The 19675-nt window shown below is 38.6% G+C and overlaps 1 protein-coding gene and 1 long non-coding RNA gene across 2 annotated transcripts; one reads left to right on the top strand and one right to left on the bottom strand.

Annotated features, from left to right (window-relative positions):
• Positions 1-1991: 1991 nt before the first annotated feature.
• LOC141337462 (uncharacterized) lies at positions 1992-5036 on the top strand. The gene is made up of 2 exons (XR_012355754.1): positions 1992-3402; positions 4282-5036. It is a non-coding gene; the product is annotated as an uncharacterized lncRNA (long non-coding RNA).
• Positions 5037-6552: 1516 nt separating this feature from the next.
• LOC141337242 (NXPE family member 3-like) lies at positions 6553-13417 on the bottom strand. The gene is made up of 8 exons (XM_073843025.1): positions 13360-13417; positions 13197-13258; positions 10814-11170; positions 10229-10641; positions 10081-10151; positions 9352-9555; positions 8601-8944; positions 6553-7916 (listed from the first exon to the last, which is right to left on the bottom strand). Exons 1-8 carry the CDS (start codon positions 13394-13396, stop codon positions 7719-7721), a joined length of 1686 nt encoding a protein of 561 aa, XP_073699126.1. The 5' UTR covers positions 13397-13417; the 3' UTR covers positions 6553-7718.
• Positions 13418-19675: the final 6258 nt, after the last annotated feature.

The raw sequence follows: 19675 nt of genomic DNA, 5'->3' as shown, positions 1-19675 counted from the left end.
AACCTTCTGTAGTTTCAACCTTATAATGATCAACAACAGTAACGTTAAACTAATTACTAAAATCTTTGAGATATAACACAAAGTAATTTGCATTAGAACAAACTATTGTAATATAACTATGTTATATAAAGCATAGATAAACATATGATGAATTACACTTACCACCGCAATCTTCTCTTGCCTTAAGGAAATTACTTAATGCTGATTGGCCGCCTTCTTCTTAAAGTTTGTTTGGCGGTTTGCAAGCCAACTGGAAAGTGATTTACCGCCACCTGCTGGACTGGAGTGTGGAACAAAAGTTTAACGCTGATTGGCCAATACAGTAAAAGCGAGACCAATGAGAAACCTTTTGGCACGCCCCCTACCTTTCGGCACGCCCATTGTTCCAGGCTGCAGCTACCCCTGTCTCATTCATGGCGTAGCTTGTGAAGAGCTCTGGTGCCCCCAGTGGCTGTGAGATATTACGGTTTCACTTTATTTTGATGGTCCCTAACACATTCTAAACACTCCTAAGAGCTAGTGGATTGAACGTTGTCAGTTGCCTCTCGTTTTAGAGAGTCTTCTGTGAAGCCTCCGTTCTCCAGAAGCTCCGCTTCCAGTACTTCCAAGCATGAGTGTAGCTGGGTCTCCCCTCACCATAAGATTTTGTGTGAGACCTCCACTCCTAAGAGCTAGTGGATTGAACATTGTCAGGTTTCCTCTCATTTTAGAGAGTCTTTTGTGAAGCCTCCGTTCTCCAGAAGCTCCGCTTCCAGTACTTCCAAGCGTGAGTGTAGCCAGGTCTCCCCTCACAAAAGGGGGTTTATGTTTGAGGCCTCCACTCTAAGAGCTTCTCGTAGCATTGAGCGTAGAGAGTCTTCTATGAAGCCTCCGTTCTCCAGAAGCTCCGCTTCCAGTACTTCCAGGCGTGAGTGTAGCCCGGTCTCCCCTCACTGAAAGGTTTTGTGTGAGACCTCCACTCCTAAGAGCTGGTGGATTGAGCGTTGTCAGGTTTCCTCTCATTTTAGAGAGTCTCTATGAAGCCTCCGTTCTCCAAAGCACCGCTTCCAGGCTTTGCTGCCGCCTGAAATAATATATGGTGTTTTCCCTCGCTATGCTCTGGGCACCTCTTCAAATCCACAATAGTGGTGTGTACTCATGTGAAACTTTGAGCACTCCCTAAAAACCCACATAGAGTGGTAAGTGCACACACAAGTCCTTGGGCACTTTCTGAAATCCACATGAAGTGGTAAAGATTCCCCGCTAAAGGGTAGGGTTCTTTTCTAAAAATCCTGGATGGTATGGGTTACGCAGTATTGCTCCGTTCCCATTCTAGAGTTGGTTCTAAAAACCCCTGGGTTTTTCCAACTCCACTCCAGATAGCACTATTTATAGGATCGAGTGTCGCTAGGCTTCCTCTCATCTAGAGAGTCTTCTTGTAGAAGCCTCCACTCTCCTGAAACTCCTCTTAGGTGGTTATATTGCTTAGGCTCTTGGAGCCTCATGAATCACCTCCAGTGTTGAGTGTAGATAGGTCTCTGACCTCCACTCCCAGAGTTCCCCGCAAAGCACAGAGTGTTGCCAGGCTTCCTCTCATTAGAGAGTCCTTCTGGAGCCTCCGCTTTTCAGAACCCCCGCTCAGTATGAAGACTTAATGGTAAGCTTCACTACTTTCTGTAGCGGTGTGTGTAGTTAGGCCTACTCTCGCTTAGAAGTATCAGGCCTCCACTCCTAGGAGTTCCGTGCTTGGGTAGCCAAGCTAGCTGTGACGTCGGCCCAAGCGATTCTCGCTGGTAGTGGGGAGTGATGTTCCTTCTTGACTCCTCAATCAGTCAGTTGTTCACTTACTCCTCAGCATGGCAGCGTTGGTATTGCCATTACCATAGTGTCCACCAGGACGCAGCGTCTCGTTCCCTGTCCTCAGGGAACAGGGGTTACATACGTAACCTAGACGTTTTTCAACAAAAAAAAAAAAAAAAAAAAAAAAAAAAACATCACAAAGCTAGAAAAGATTTCATGTGCATGTTTCTTTGATTTAGGCACAGTGGAAAAGTGTAGGTCTGGCCTAAAAGCACCGGTTCCTGCAGGATTTTATTTGAAAGATGTCTGGAAGTCTTTTGTATGCAACACTCAACAGTTCAGTCCTGAACAAATGGGGAATTGTCTTAAAAACAAGATTGTCTACTTGTTAGGAGACTCCACCACAAGGCAGTGGTTTGAGTTTTTTGAAGAAAAAGTGCCGGGCAAGTATGAATCAGTTTTTAATATTCAATTTAAGACTTGATAGCATAAATGTACAATATAAATCAAACAAGGAAATGACATACAGAGGCCCCACATGTTGTTCCAAACCCATAAGACCTTTGTTCGTCTTTGGAACACAAATTACGATATTCTTGATGAAATCCAAGAGCTTTCTGACCCTCCATGGACAGCAAACTAGTCAACAAAATAGTCCATGTGATATCAGTGGTTCAATCGTAGTTGTATGAAGCTACGAGAATACTTTTTGTTGAGAAAAAAATGAACATAACAACTTTATTCAACAATTATTATCCTCCACAAGACCCTAGCACCATTTTCAGGAGCAGCATAATGCATAGGCATGCTTTGATATGCAAATATCTGCATCAAGATATTTTCCAAAATGGCGCTAGGGTGATGCAGAGAAGAAGAATTGTTAAATGGGTTGTTGAAGGATTAGTTCACTCCTGAATTAAAATTTCCTGATTATTTACTCACCCCCATGTCATTCAGGATGTCTTTTTTTTTTCTTTCATTAGAAAATAAATGGTTAGTTTAAGAATATATTGGCATTAGATGAAAACATCAAAAACAGGTGCACTTTTTAGGCAAATTTGCAAAATGTTGTTACAAAAATGGCTTATAAAGGATCAATGGTTCTGAAAAAAGCTCATGCAGATCTTGTTCTCAGATGCTGCTTGTTTTAATATTTTATATCTAATGCAATCACATCGAGACCTGTGTATAAATCAGTGCAGGGCAGTTCACCCAAAATGAAAAAAGCTGTCTAACTTTCTAAAGCTACAATTTTAATTTTAGTTTCATTTATCTTTATAAGGCTTAAAAAGAATGGACCTCCACACTCATCCTGCAGGTGGGCCCCTGATGGCTGTGGAGTTGAAAAATAACATCATTATTCACTGGAGGCCACATGGTGTTCCTTTGCGATTTCGTAAAACATTTATTAATGACCTGCATTACATCAGCAATGACATTGATGAAATAGCTGGTGGGCCTCATGCAGTCATTGTCTTCACATACTGTGCTCACCTGGTTTTTCAACCGATAACATTTTATGTGCATGAAGTGTCCAAAATCCGCCAGTCTGTTATTGCACTGCTGAGCCATGCTCCAGATACCACCATTGTTATCAAATCTGGAAACACTGCAGGAATAAAGGTAAACTTGCTCACTTTCCAATCATACTTTGTTCAAGCAAGCAATCCTTGTTACATGATGTACCAATAGTGACCATTCAAAAAAAATTTCTCCAAAGTTTGTATCTCTATAACTCTATAACTACTATTGAAACTGCAGATGTATCTCGTTTCCTTCTGCCATAACAACTGGACTGAACATACCTGTATAAATGCAATAAATATTCTTATTCCAAAGGTTGGTTACAAATCAAGTAGTAATAAAGATTTTATCATATGCGTGGCAAACTACCTGTTTGTCACTGGTGAGGGAGCGGCATTGACCTGCACACACACTTAAACACATACAAATACACGTCATCCACTTTCCACTTTTATCCACTTTTTTTTTTTTTTGGTTTTATGCTGGTCATTTGCTGGTTAATGTTGGTCCTTTGCTGGTTTATGCTGGTCCCCTGCTGGTTAATGCTGGTCTTTTGCTGGTTTATGCTGGTCCTTAGCTGTTTATGCTGGTCATTTGCTGGTTAATGTTGGTCGTTTGCTGGTTTATGCTGGTCTTTAGTTGGTTTATGCTGGTCCCTTGCTGATTAATGCTGGTCCTTAGCTGGTTAATGTTGGTTCTTAGCTGGTTTATGCTGGTCCCTTGCTGGTTAATGCTGGTCTTTAGCTGGTTTATGCTGGTCCCTTCCTGGTTCCTTAGCTGGTTTAACTCTTTGAGGACTCTTTTGACTTGAGACTGTCTTGTGACTTGAATGGAATGACTTGGTACCACCTCTGGTAATGACCATGCTTGAACTGATATAAATTTAAACCTTCAATGCAGATAAAAATGTATCATTTTGGGGCAAACCTAGAAATAAAGCTCTTTCTAATTCTGATCTGTTTTTTTTTTTTTTTTCAGGATATTTTTCAAAGTGATTGGCACATGTTGCTGTTGGACACAGTGATGAAGGAGATGTTCAAAGATATTGATGGAGTCATCTTTTTAGATGTCTGGCAGATGACTTCCTGTCACTATTCACCTGAACACATTCACCCAGGACCTGTTATCATTGCTAATGAAGTCGACATGTTTCTCTCGTATGTGTGTCCTACCTGAGGCCTGTTCAAGTTTATTTGGTTCAATAAGGAAAATGAGAAACTAACAATGGCTGCGTTTCCCAAAAGCATTGGAAGCCTAAGTACACCCACTGAAACCAAATAAATAACCTATAGGCTACAATCAGAGGTGTATAATCCAGGGGTCAGAAAGTAAAAGTCCTGCAATATGTTTATTCCACTCATGAACTCAGCCAGCTGATTTAACTAATTCGATTTGTTCCACCTACCCTTTTTTGACAATATATTCTGATTCTCTCTGTCTTTAATATTTCAACAAAATGAAACAAGAATTTTGAACCTTGCTTGCTTGCTTGCTTATTTATTTATGTATTTATTTATTTATTTATTCAATCCTATTCACCTGGGTTGTCTTGCCATAAAAATGCATTTTATAAACACAAAGGAGAATGCAGAAAATATAATTCTGCAAACACCAGAACTGTTTTTAATTTACATTTTGTATAATACCGTTTATTTCATTTATGTGTGTTGTTTCAGCCTTCAGGCACATTGTTCATGTTGTCAGGGCATAAAATAAAGCTCTATAATGCAACAGTTTACAGTTTTCTGTTATTCATTCAGTACTTCAGAGAGAATGAGAATAATTCATAATAAACAGCAATAGGTTTATAGGTACAAACAAAACTGATAACCTACAGTTATTTATACAGGTTAATTTACCATGAAAACGGCATACAATTTGTGTGTCTGTCCCATTGAAGATGCCGTTTGTTGCGTGATTTATTTAGTTAGTTAGTTAACAGGGACATTGTACATTAATTTGTACATTAATTAAACATTTCTGTAAATGTACCAGAATTAGTCATTCTACAGAATGTAAGTCACCCTAAAATATGTGATTAGAATACATACTATAACCATGTAAATATATTACAGTATCATCTACATGTTTGAATATTAATGACAGGACATGCAAAATAAAGACAATTTATATATAGAGCAAAGAGCAGTGGACCCAAAATAGATCCTTGAGAAAATCTTTGCACCACCTCCTGGTAGTCTCAGCCTCAGACGTCACGCCCACAGAACTTTGGCTAAACGTCTGATTCATATGGTACACTTAACTGGAAACACTTCAGGAATTTCGAAGTCATCATCTGATTAGTTAAACTTGATCGGATTTCCGGGAGACGCGAGTGTCGCGTTTATTTTCAGTCCACCGAGAAACGTTATACAACTTTGCAACTTTTGTGAAAAATTACTGACTTACTGTTTGTTCTCCGTCTCCGTTAACTTTCAGTGCTGCTTATAGCAATGAATGACTTGTTGCACGCCAGTCTGTTGTTGTGGGGACATTTCCACGCCCCAAAACATGATGCTGAATGAAACAAACTGTGATTGGTTGTTTGACATGTCGGTCAAATGGCCTTATGGGCGGGCTTGGCCAATGAAAACATGCTATGGATTCCAGACCTTCAGCCGTCAGTCTGAAGGTCTGGCTACGCGAGACTACCTCCTGGTGAAAATGTGATAAAGCAGGAAGATTTTCTGTCTTTCTGTGATTTTAAATATCTAAAAATGATAAAGCCATAAAACGATACAATTAGTGGATACTATTTTGAGTCTTCTGACAGTGTTTCTCTTAAAAAATCATTTGTGGTTGCGCTTTTTTAAACACTTATACATTCATATACCTTATCTTCACGCTGTGGAAATGCAAAGGGAAGACAGAAGACGAGGAGTGCAGCACTGAAAAGGAGAGGAGCTACATCACTTTTGGGGAAGTTCCACTCAAAAACCGAAATAAAACATTTTAAATTGATTGTACTATACAAATAATTGTAAGGGAAACAGGCCAAATTAGCTCAAAGGGAACTGATTATTCCCTATTTTATAGGGAATTTGAACAGTATCAATGTTCTATGGCTGTTCAGAGTTCATGGAACGAGCCGTATAACATCAACTCTGCAATGGATATTAGTATCCAGAATATAGTGAAATCACTATTTATTAGCACGGTAACAAGATCAGCAGTTTAATACATTAACTTGTGAGCACAAAACACAAGATACTTCTCTTTTCTATGAAAAATAAGACTTTATTGGACAAATCTAAGACACATTAACTAACCTAACACATAAACACACACATTCTCACAGGTTGCAGAGGAGAGAATGTGAGGGAAGAATGAGTTTAGAAGAGTGAAAATATGAAATCCCAAGTTTATAGCAATATGTGCAATTGCTCAGACAACCATCAATCATCTAATTAACCCTTGCATTGAGTCTCTCAATGTGGCTATTAAACTTTATATCAAATGCACCAGTTCCGCTAGAATCTGGAGGTTGTACTTGCGTTGCCTTTGTGTCGCATTGTTCCAGAAAGGGGGTTTCCCGAGGTTGCTGATTGGTTGGGAGTTCTGTGGTCATTCGATGTGAATTGACTGAAGGATGATGCAGAGTTGTGGGCTGGTTGAAATTTTAGGTGGGCACAGGCTCAAGGTCGGACTTGGAGGCACGGCAAGCGAAACTTAACTCAGAACATGAAACTCTCACAGAAAGAAAAGAGACTAAAGTAAAAGAAGATATAATAGATATAATATCCTCATGTTTTCTTTAGAGGACATGGCTCATGTAGGTGCATATACTGTACATGGAAAGGCAGTTTTCTGTGCCATACTGGGAACGTGATGGTATGTTCTCTGAGCTGGAAGGTCAAAAGGTCTAGATGGAGCCCGGACTTTGTCCTGGGTGGGGGAGCCCACCAAACAAAATCTCTACTAATGATTTCCTCATGTGATGTTCATGATGTGCATCTCTTTAACCATTAATCTTGGTTACTTGCTCCAAAATTGACAATCTCCTTGGGACTTTCAATAAATGTTCTTCTGTGTCAGTGTTGCGAGCTGTTCAAAGCTCCTAGTTAGTTGTTTAGACTTGCTTCAGACTCATGGCACCAGGGTATCAGAGACAGATTTATGATGTTGTCTGGCTATACTGGGCCTCCTTGTGGAATTTGGCACTTTGGGTTGTTTCAATACTTCTAATTGAACCTTCTAATTCTGTCTGATTTGCTTTGATATGCTATATATTCATGATCCATCAGTAGATAACAATTTAATTATTTTTTTTACAGTTTAAGGTAAGTTACCTTAAATTTTGTATTGATAGTGGTTAATAAATCCAATAATTTTGTAACATGCCAAAGAGTTAGCCTTTCCCTTAACTAGGTTAGTTTCCAATTTGCTGAAAGGAACCAAATCAACTTGAACAGGCTTCAGCTAGGACAGACATATGAGAGCAACATGTCAATTTCATTAGCAATGATAACAGGTCTTGGGTGAATGTTTTCAACTAGATAGTGACAGGAAGTCATCTGCCAGACATCGAAAAATATGACTCCATCAATATCGCTGAACATTTCCCACATCACTGTGTTTAACTGCAATGTGTGCCAATCACTTAGAAAAATATCCTGAAAAAAAAACACAGATCAGAATTAGAAAGAGCTTCATTGCCAAGTGTGCTTGCACAAACAATAATATACATCTCCTACCATAAAAAGTAATGGCAGTTAACTATCTATGTAGTAGAAATAAAGGAATGGTTTGCGCAAAAAAATATCTGTTTTTACCTACGTTGAAGGCTTACATTTATATAAGTTCAGACATGGTAATTTCAGTAGGAATTAAACCTATGATTTTGCCGTTGTGAGCACCATGATCTACTGCTTGAGCTTCACTAAAGCACATATCTTTAAGCCCCATGTGTTTCTCGACTTTCAGTGTTGGAATAACACATTACAAGTAATGTAAGACATGTAATCAGATTACTTTTTTTAAGTAACTTGTAGGGTCAAATGATTTTCAAATAAGTAACGCAAGTTACATCTTCAGCCTGAGGCTTGTTAATTTCACTTTTGGAGTAAAAGGCTGCCAAAAATAAGGGCTTTTCGTTATTAAAACCAAATAAGCAAGTTCAAGCCCAGATGAGAAAAGTAACGCAAAATTAATTAAATGCATTACTTTCCATAGAAAGTGGCTCAGTTTGTTACTTTTTATGGAGTAACATTTTATTGTAATGCATTACTTTGAAAAGTAAGTTTCCCCAACATGGTACACTTCATGTACAACAAATACCATAACAAGTGCAAGTGTACCTTTAGTCCTGCAGTGTTTCCAGACTTGATGATGACGGTGGTATCTGGAGCACGGCTCAGCAGTGCAACAATAGACTGGCGGATTTTAGCCACTTCAAACACGTAAAATGTTAAGGGGTGAAAAGCCAGGTGAGCACAGTATGTGAAGACAATGACTGCATGAGGCCCACCGGCTATTTCATCAATTTCACTGTTGATGTAATGCAGGTCAGTAATAGGCGTAACTCTACCAAATCGCAGAGGAACACCGTGTGGCCTCCAGTGAATAATTATATTATTTTTCAACTCCACAGCCATCAGGGGGCCAGTTGCAGAATCAGTGTGGAGGTACATTCTTTTTATGCCTAATAAAGATACATGAAACTAATATTATAATCATAGCTTTAGAAAGTTGCACAGCTTTGAACAACAAAATTGTAAGTAATCATGAGCAAACTGATTTATATACAGGTCTCAATGTCATTGCATAAGAGACAACGTATTAAACCAAGCATCTCCGAACAAGATCTGCATGTTGCACCAACTTCACCTTTTTAAACCATTTTGCAAGTTTGCCTGAAAAGTGCACCCATTTTTGATATTTTCATCAAATGCCAATATACTGTTTATACCATATATATACTATATCATATTTACATTAAGTGCCCATATCCTTTGCGGGGCCTCAGTATCTTAGTTCCTTGTTTAATTTATATTATACATTCATGCTTTAAAGTATTAAATTAAATATTGAAAACTGAGTTATACTTGCCCGGCACTTTTCTTTCAAAGTACTCAAACCACTGCCTTGTAGTGGAGTCTCCCATTATGTACACAATCTTGTTTTTAAGACAATTCCCCATTTGTTCAGGACTAAACTGTCGAGTGTTGCATACAAAAGACTTCCAGACATCTTTCGCATAAAATCCTGCAGGAACCAGTGTTTTCAGGCCAGACCTGCATTTCTCCACTGTGCCTAAAGCAAAGAAACATGCACATGAAATGTTTTGTAGCTATGCGAATTCTTTTGAAACTACATTTGATTTCTATCTGTCGTCTGATATGTGGTCCATGTATGTTTTGACCATTTCCTTTTTTTGCGACCGCTAGAGGACGCAGAAAATGTCTCAGGTTATGCATGTAACCACGATTCCCTGAGAAAAGAGCAAGACACTGTGTCCTCTTTTCTTGCCATGCCTCAGACGCAAGCTTTAGACAAAGAAGTGGATGACATGTCTTTTATTCTGCGGTAGCGCTAGTAGTGACGTCATAGGCTGTTGCCAGCCAATGTTATTATTGTGTTTAGACATTTGCTTCAGACATTGGTCACACTGAAAGCTAGAGGACACAATTTCTTGTTTCCTTCTCAGGGAACCTTGGTTATATGCGAAACCTGATACGTTTTCCATAATAAAAAAGAGCCATTATTTTATTTAGCCTTTTTCTTCCTAAACAGGAAATGAGATGGTCAAAATGTACAGGCACCATTATGTAAACATACCAATGGCTGCAGTGCTGGAAAGGACATTTATGATTTTTTTGTCTCCACTAATAGCAACATTTGTTAATTTTCTGTGGAGAGAGAAAAAAAAATTGTTTGTTTGTTTTAGAGTTCTACAATTATTCTAAAATTCATTTTAAATCATTACTTTGCAAAAAGCTGCTGCTCAAACATATTTAATGGGCTTTCCAAACGTCCGCTTGAGTGATGAACCAGTTTGTCACAGGAAAGTGTCTTTGGTTTTTCACACTGCCACACCGTCCCTGTTTTTACATCCTTATACTCACAGCAGCAGTCACCTTTCTTCCAACTTCCATCTGCACCCCACTTAAGATTACATTCTACTACTTCACTGATTCTGGTTTTACTGGGTCCTGATCCAAAGTGGCCATTATAGTGGGTACGTGGGAATGAAGACTCAGTGTATTTTTTAATAATCTGCACAACCTCACTGGAGTGCTCAAGACGTACAAAAACTTGTGCCTGACCTTCCCAGGGCAGAAGGAAAGCAACAGAATAAGTCCCATTACGATGATCCACAACCTCCCCGAACACACTCGCCTTCAAGAACACCAGAAAAGAATACGTAAGTCTGTTCATAAAGAACTTTTTAAAGCTTTTAAACTTAAACATCATGTACTATTTTGTAAATAAATCAACAATTATCACAAGTTAAACTTAACTTGCACTTGTACTTGTACTTTAATAATAATATATAATGAAATAAACACACCTTTTGCTCTGAATTGAAAAGTTTTGCTTTGAAAAAATCTCCTCCATATCTTTTCAGGTTCTTTTTGTGGTCTCTGGCTGTGATAGTAACATAGAGCTTATCTCCCACTTTGTAACTCTCGTTGACTCCCAGAATAGAGAAAGATGAGTGCTCTGGACTTGTGCTCTGCATCCAATGAGTAATTTCTTGATCTGGAATAGGCCAGTCCAGAGCCTTCTGTAGTCTTTCCCACTCCTCATCACTGATTCCCATGTCAGACGCGGATATTATGGATGAACTGTTATTTCGAAGAACTGATTTAGGTCTGGGGGGCTGAAATTGTTTGATGTGGGTCCCACCATTCAGTGCCCATAGAACCTGAGAGAGGATCAGAATATCATTCACATCAAATTCCATTTATTTTTATGTGCAAATGGTTAATGTTCATTGTAGGTACACATCTGGATAATACTAAAAATGTTTTGTAGGCATTTGGCAAAATAATGCACAAACTGTGAATGGGCTGGGTTGAAAATATTCTAGTAAAGAGTTTCCTTCACAGAAGAAGTCGAAACAAACAGCAAGAAGCCTCTGATTGTTTGGGGCATCTGGAAAAAGGCTTGTCCGGAGAAGAAAAGGTGAGCGCTACCATCAGTCCTGTGTCATGCCAACAGTAATAAAGCATCCAGAGACCATTCGTGTGTGGGTTTGCTTCTCATCCAAGGGAGTGGGCTCACTCACAATTTTGCCCAAAAACAGCCATGAATAAAGAATGGTACCAAAACACCCTCCAACAGCAACTTCTTCCAACAATCCAACAACAGTTTGGTGAAGAACAATGCATTTTCCAGCACAATGGAGCACCGTGCCTTAACAAGTGATAACAAAGTGGCTCAGGGACCAAAACGTTGAAATTTTGGGTCCATGGCCTGGAAACTCCCCAGATCTTAAAAAGTGTGGTCAATCGTCAAGAGGCGGGTGGACGAACAAAAACCCACTAATTCTGACAAACTCCAAGAAGTGATTATGAAAGAAAGGGTTTGCTATCAGTCAGGATTTGGCCCAGAAGTTGATTGAGAGCATGCCCAGTCGAATTGCAGAGGTCCTGAAAAAGAAGGGCCAACACTGCAAATACTGACTCTTTGCATAAATGTCATGCAATTGTCGATAAAAGCCTTTGAAACGTATGAAGTGCTTGTAATTATATTTCAGTACATCACAGAAACAACTGAAACAAAGATCTAAAAGCAGTTTAGCAGCAAACTTTGTGAAAACTAATATTTGTGTCATTCTCAAAACTTTTGGCCACGACTGTATATTTGTGCCATCCACATCCCCATGAGAGTCCTTAAAGCTGAATTTTGTAACTTTTCCAGTGTTAACATACATTCTATGCCAGATTGCAGGTGCAGTAAGTGATTTCTGAGAAACACTGTTAATATTTGGAATTGACAGCCAAACACACTCTTACACAAAACAAACACACCCATCACTTTATTGCTCTGGCCCTAAAATAACAAACACTATATTCAACACAGGCATTAGAAAATTAAAGAGGACACTACTATGCTTGTGTGTACTTAAAATAATAATAATAATAATAAAGTTACCACCTGTAGTACACTTGAAACCATCTTTCATACTGTAGTATACTCAAATGGTAACTTTTTTAATACAGAAAAAGTATGTTAAACTGAAAACTGCAACTTATGATTTAATAATCAATAAATTTTTCAACAATTTATACAATTATTATAATGAAATAAATAATAATAAAAATGTAATATAATGTAATATAAACATTTGATTTTAAATATTATTCCACATGCTACCCAAAGTCCTCCTATGAACACTATAGTGAACGTATCTACTGTATGTAGGCTATGCTATGTATTATGTTCAAAAAAGTTTTACAGGTAAAAATTACATTAATACTGTTATTGCTCTCATAAAACACATGTACTTGTCTTACATGTATAAATTAAAACATATGTTTAATGATGTCTAACAAGAACAAATGTAGGCACATTTATTTAGTCAACGAGAGACTGTGAGAGATCAGGACAAGCCTGTGTGTTAAACGGAAATAATCATGTGACTTTTTTAAATATGTAGCCCTAAAAAAAAAAATTAAAAAAAATAAAAATAAGCTGAGCTGAGTAAAAAAATAAAAAGCTTCACACAGCAAAACGTAACCTTAAATATCAAACAAATTAATTAATTCCTACTTAAACCTATTGATTTTATTTTAAAACTACAATTACAGCAGTTACACATTTGTACATACATTTAGATTCTAAATTTTGTAATTATGCAACACAGCTTTGTTGTCTTGTTAGGCAGAAATAAAATACTTTTTTGTAAATCATTACTTATTTTGCTTTAAAATGTCTTACAAACTTACCAAACAGAATGATGTCCAAAGAAAACATGCCAGTAGTAATACATACTGTCTTAACCTGCAGACTGATAATACATGGAAATGATCAATTTCCAAATCCTTTAAAACATGAAACCATTGACCCATAATATGACAAATGTAAAAATGTATATAAACTCCTGATTACCTGGTGCATTTGATTTCTGCGTGGATAGCATGACCATGGTTAAGTCTGCTGTTTTCCAATCTTATGTCAGCTTGTGAGTGAAGAACATGGCCATAAACGAGGCGTTCCCGCAAAGTATATAAGATGCAGTTAAACACAGTTATCCTCAGTGATAGCACCACGAATACAGGACCAGGTGTGTAACATCAATGTAAACATAATTATTCCTTTATTGCAAGGGAAAAATATCACAAGGAACACTGAGAAAAATGTGTGCTGGAATATGGCACCATAGGGCTAGTGCTGTGATATGATGCACCTAAAAATAAAATAAAATAAAAAAGAGAGAGGTTTTATTGGGGCAGCCCTTTCCAATATACATACCTTTGTATCTTATTTAGCCATAAAGAGTGCATTTTAGTTAGAACCAACCAAGACGGGCAAACAGGTTTACTCCAGTAGAGGCAGAATTATCAGCATTTTTATTAGCTCATAAAGTATGTTTATAAGTTTTGAAAATGGGATGTTTCCTGATCAAAGTCCATTTTTCACTCCCATACATTATAACCAGGTCTTAATTGTGCCCTATCCTGCAGAAACAGGAATCAGGATCTCTCATTAGACTGCATTCACCTGTGGCATCACAAAACATACACTCTAAAAAATAGCACTGTAAAATAACAGTAATCTACTGGCAGCTGTTTTTGCCAGCATTATACTGTTATTTTATAGCTCTCTGCCGTTAATTTACAGCTCTTCATTTTTACAGTATGTTACCGTTATTATACCATGTGGTAAATCATTTTATTTTGGAAACCAATTGCTTCAAACCAATTCAGTTAAAAAAAAAATGTTTATATGGTGTTAGTACAGTGAACTTATTTAATTTGAGTCCACTATAAGAAATATTTCTTAATATAAACCCACAAACACTTAAAGTGTAATAAGGAAGCAACCGACTTTTACTCAAATCTTTATAGATTGTCATTAACTAACAAAAGCACAAATTTGTGTAACAAAGTGCTTAGTAAAGAGATTGTCACTATATCAGCAATTCCACAATTACTATCTTTAAATAAAGCAGCAAAACCTCAGTGCTTGCGGCTCATCATTGCCTGAAGCACAAGCTCTACTCTCCAGCACAATGGTCACCCACAAAACTAAATTAAACAGATCTCTCTTGTACAAAAACACACCAGTTAGGCACAATTAAATATTTACTCTCCTTACCAGTTAATGACTTTGCATAATTGTTTTTCTATGAACATTCACTAATATTTTAGTGAAAATAACTTGATTTGCTTAGTAAATCTGACTGTTGTGTTTTACAGTATATTACTGTTTTTTTCTTGAATTAACAGTAATCTACTGGCAGCTTTGGTTGCCAGCATGTTACTGTTTTTCTACAGTGTGTTGCCGTAAATTAATTACAGTTTATTACTGTTAAATTACATTTCATGCTGTTTTTTTTCATCGTGCATCTTTAACCCTTTAAAACCCACAGCAAAATCCTCAGTTTTAAATGAACACTTATAATGTGTCATCACTAAAGAGTGTTTGAGTTAATGAGATAATTATATGATTGATCACGTTCTGATTGAGCATTAATGATGAACACCAGCTGTTAACAAACAAAATCGCTGAAGAAAAACACAAAAACAACTGACTTCAGCCACAGCCTTAGATGAAATCAACTGAAATAAAAGAAGACATTAAATCTCTCAAGATCTGATTAAACTCCTAAAACAGCATTACCAGCTTCACTTATTACCACACTGAATTTATTTCTGTCAGACGTCTACAGAAGAGAGTTGCAGAGGTTTAGATGTTTTTTTTTCACTACCACGGTGGAGATCAGTGTTTATGTAGTGGCACACCCTTCGTGCACATCCTTATGTACTACTTTTACAGCTAGTCTAACAACCAGTATTTGAAATAATGCGAGTAAGACCGAATCTTCATTTAAAAAAGAGTTTACTGAAGAAATTCAAAACAAAAATACAAAGGTACAATAGACTCGATATAGCTCGGTCAAAAAACTGTGTTTCTTCCAGCGTCTATAGCTGCAATCTGACCTAAACGTACAAACTAATGACATCATTACGTAGTACTGCCGAAAGCCAAACAATACCACAAAAGTTATTTAAATTGTAATAATTATTAAACTATGCATTTTAGATAATACAATCATTATAAATTCACCATATTTTAATCATTTTTAACTAAATTATAATCACAAATGAATTACACATAACTGGCTCTTACATTACCCGGCCCCTAATTGTTAGGCTGGAGGACTAATCAATTACAAACTTAAAACATTAAGAGCCAAACAACTTAAACTTCAAATGTGTGTAAAGATCAACTTGTCTTCCTTCGTTATTCTTCCAACGTTGCTTCTTTCAACAGGCACAGTTTATTTACAGGTCTTTCCAGAGTGCTGGTCCTAGTCTTCAATTTCACTCTCCGCACCGTTCCACTGGAATCTGGTAATGTTTCAACTATTTTCCCCATTACCCAAGAGTTGCGAGGAGAAGAACTGTCCACTAACAGCACCACATCTCCCATCATGAAGTTTCTTCTGGGTTTCAGCCATTTCTGACGCTCCTGAAGAAGTGGAAGATATTCTCGCGTCCATCTAGTCCAGAATAAATCTGCGAGATACTGGACTTGCTTCCATCTTCTTCTTGCGTATGTGTCATCCTTGCAGAAGATACCTGGTGGCATGATTGGCTGAGACTTCAGAAGCAATAAGTGGTTAGGAGTTAAAGGCTCAACGTCGTTTGCATCATCTGAGACACTTGTGAGTGGCCTGCCATTGATGATACTTTCAACTTTACACATTATTGTCTGAAGACAGTCATCGTTTACTGCTTGCTCCTTCAACAGGGAATTAAGAATTCTTCGAGCGGTGCGGATTTGCCTTTCCCAAATCCCGCCCTGGTGAGAAGCAGCTGGGCTATTGAATATCCATTTTTATTCCTTTTGGCTGCAAAGCTCTTTCTATCTTGTAACTGTCCAACTGTTGGATGGCTTCCCTTAATTCTCTTTCGGCTGCCACAAAATTTGTAACATTGTCGGACCTCATGATGGTGACTTGACCTCTCCTACATATAAAACAGCGAATTGCGTTGATGCAGGAGTCCGTGTCGAGGCTGTCGGCAACTTCGATGTGCACAGCTCGGAGAGTTAGACAAGTGAACATTACCCTGCATCTTTTAATGGTACCCCGGCCCCGTTTAACCTCAAACGGACCAAAGTAATCGACGCCGGTGTTAGTGAAGGGAGGTTGGTGTGGGAGGAGGCGATCTTCAGGTAAATTTGCCATCTTTTGCTCACCAACCTTTCCAGACATCCTACGGCACACTGTGCATTTATTGATAATCTTTCTGATTGCGGAATTGGCTTGTGGAATCCAATATTTGCATCTCAGTTGTGCCAACACATAGTTGCGTCCACAATGGCCTGTTCTTTGATGTATGTCCCTCAAGATCAAGGTGGCAACTTTGCTGTGTTTGGAAAGAATTGCTGGATGTTTAGCATTTTCCGGCATAGCGGATTTGTTAAGTCTTCCACCAACCCTTAACGTGCCGTCGTAAAACATTGGGTCTAATTTGAGCTGCTTGCCCTCCTGCAGTACCTTGATTTCCTCTCCAAAATGCTGTCTTTGGCTGAACTGTATTATTTCTAATTCAGCAGTGTCCAGATCATCCAAGGTAAGTGATTCTTTTACTTCAGCAGGTTTTAGTTTCTTCATATGTTGTTTTAACTTTAATCTTTGCTTTCCAGGGTCTTTTTCAGCTTGCTTGATTTTTAATTCCTCTTTTCTTTCTTTTTTCTGTTTCCACAGATAACTCTTTACCTTTCCAATCCAAGCCACTGCTCGTTTAAGCTTACTCCAATCCGAATAATAGTTGATCAGCTGGTTCATTGGTTCTACATTTTCTTCAACCTTGACTGTGTTAACAACTGTATTCTTGACCTCTGGGTCATTGTCAAGACTTTCCTTCCTTCGCACAGGCTGTTCCGGCCAATCCTTTTCATGCAACAGAAAGTCTGGTCCACTTATCCATGTTCCCCCTTGCGCTAAGCTTTTCGCCTTCAGGCCTCTGCTGGCTTGCTTGATCTGCAGGGTTTTCGTTTGTTCTGACATATTTCCATTGGGATGACTGGGTTGCTTCTCGGATCAAGGAAATTCTGTTCGCAACAAACGTTTTGAAACGAGCAGTTTCACTGTCAATGTATCTGAGCACCGTAGTGCTGTCTGTCCAAAAGACAGATTGTTGCAATGGAATCTGAATCTCTTGCTGCAACATCTTGTCAACTTTTACAGCGACAACCGCTGTGGTCAACTCGAGTCTAGGGATCGTGACTCTTTTGAGTGGAGCCACTCTTGACTTCCCCATAAGGAAAGCGCAGTGTTTCTCACCCCGTTCATTCTGCAACAGTAGATAAGACACGATGCCGTATGCATACTCCGACGCATCTGCAAAATGATGTAACTGTGCTGCAATAGTGCATCCAAACATGGTGGGTTTCAAACATCTACTCACATGAAAGTTAGAAAGGTGAGTAACATCTTTCATCCATCTTTCCCAATCCTCTGCGTGCTTTCCACCAATGTTCTCATCCCAACCACGCTGCTCTTTGCAGAGATCTTTCAATATAAGCTTTGCATGCAAGATGACTGGGGCCAGAAAGCCGAGAGGGTCGTAAATGGAATTGACAATCGATAAAATCCCTCTTCTGGCCATTGGTTTATCTTGCAGCTTCATACTGTAGGTGAAAGTATCTTTTTCGGTGTCCCACTGCACACCGAGTGTCCTCTCTACTGGCAAAGTGTCGTGCCGTAAATCCAGGTCTTTCACTTCACTGGCTCTGTGCTCTTCAGGGATTGACAGTAACACCTTTCTGCTGTTACTCGTCCACTTTGTTAAGGTGAACCCGCCACTGCTGCACAAAGCTCGAAGATCACTGACTAAGGTCACTGCAACAGATTCTGTAGCTACACTTCTCAGACAGTCATCTACATAAAAATTTCGCAGTACTGTCTGAATAGCATCTGGAGATGCAACATCCTTGTGATCTTCTGCAGTTCTTCTCAGTGCATATGAGGCTACACTTGGAGAAGAAGTAGCTCCGAAGAGGTGCACTGTCATCCGGAACTCCTCTACTGGCTCATCCAATCTGCCGTTGGGCCACCAAAGAAAACAGAGTAAGTCTGCATCATGTTCTGGCACTTTAACCTGATAAAACATTGACTCAATGTCCGCCATTACTGCTACAGGCTCCTCACGAAATCTCAAAAGGACACCAACTAACGTGTTGGTCAGATCAGGCCCCTGGAGCAACTCACTATTCAGACACTTATCCTGGAACGAGGAAGTGCAGTCAAATACCACCCGCAACTTTCGTTTCTTCGGGTGATAGACACCATGGTGAGGTACACTCTAAAAAATGTTGGGTTGTTTTTTTAACCCAACTGCTGGGTTAAGCCTGTTGGGTCATTTAGTTGGGTTGTTTTGCTCAGTGTTGGGTTGTTTTTGTGTAACCCAACATTGGGTTACTGATTTTATCCAATCAAGTGACAGTTAAGAGAGTAAGCCACTCCCCCTACTCGACGAGCCAAGCCCTACCTTCGCGGCCATTTTGAATCACCTCAGGAATCGCCTCAGGAACAACCGTCCTTCAGACAGAAAAGGTATGTTTGTGGGTTTTTAATGTATGAAACTAATACTGTACACCAGGGTTCCTCAAATCTTACCCTGGAGGTCCAATGCACTACAGAGTTTAGCTCCAACCCTGATTAAACCCACACAGCAAAATCCCCAGATCACCAAAGGAGAAAACCAAAAGTTTTAAGCAACCATTATAGCGGTCAGTGTTTGCATTAGTTAGGATCTTTACCCTTAAATCTTTAATATTAGATTTTGTTTGGCTGCTGTATTTGAGTTAAAACAGCCAGACATAAGCTCATGTCATCAGGTGATGGTTGTGGTTTAACATGTTCATTGTTTGACGTGAATCACTTAATCACATTTCTAATGTCTTTGTTTTTTATTTTTGCTAATTGTAATAGCCTTGACAATCCACAGATGATCCAGTGCTTCTTATACATTTTGGAAAGATTTTTTTACAACCTGTTAAAAACAAATAAAAGTATTTCATGTTGGCACACATTGACATCAAGAACCAGCCCATGAATCTCAACAATGGTGACAAATGGCATATTCAGATAAACAGATCAACTCTGAACTCTCATCATTTATTGATGCCGCAATGCATGATGGGAGTCATGGATGAGTTCTGATTGGCTACAACACGCTTTTTGATGGTC

Source organism: Garra rufa, chromosome 6, assembly GCF_049309525.1.
Source record: "Garra rufa chromosome 6, GarRuf1.0, whole genome shotgun sequence".
NCBI classification, from domain to species: Eukaryota; Metazoa; Chordata; class Actinopteri; order Cypriniformes; family Cyprinidae; genus Garra; species Garra rufa.
The sequence above is the reverse complement of the archived record's forward strand: the minus strand, read 5'-3'. Positions and strand labels throughout refer to the sequence as shown.

Coding starts and splice junctions, on each gene's coding strand:
- LOC141337242 (XM_073843025.1), bottom strand. CDS start 13,396: ATGGTCATGCTATCCACGCAGAAATCAAATGCACCAG. Junction 13,259..13,359: donor GCAGAAATCAAATGCACCAG/GTAATCAGGAGT, acceptor ATGTATTATCAG/TCTGCAGGTTAAGACAGTAT. Junction 11,171..13,196: donor TTTGGACATCATTCTGTTTG/GTAAGTTTGTAA, acceptor ATCCTCTCTCAG/GTTCTATGGGCACTGAATGG.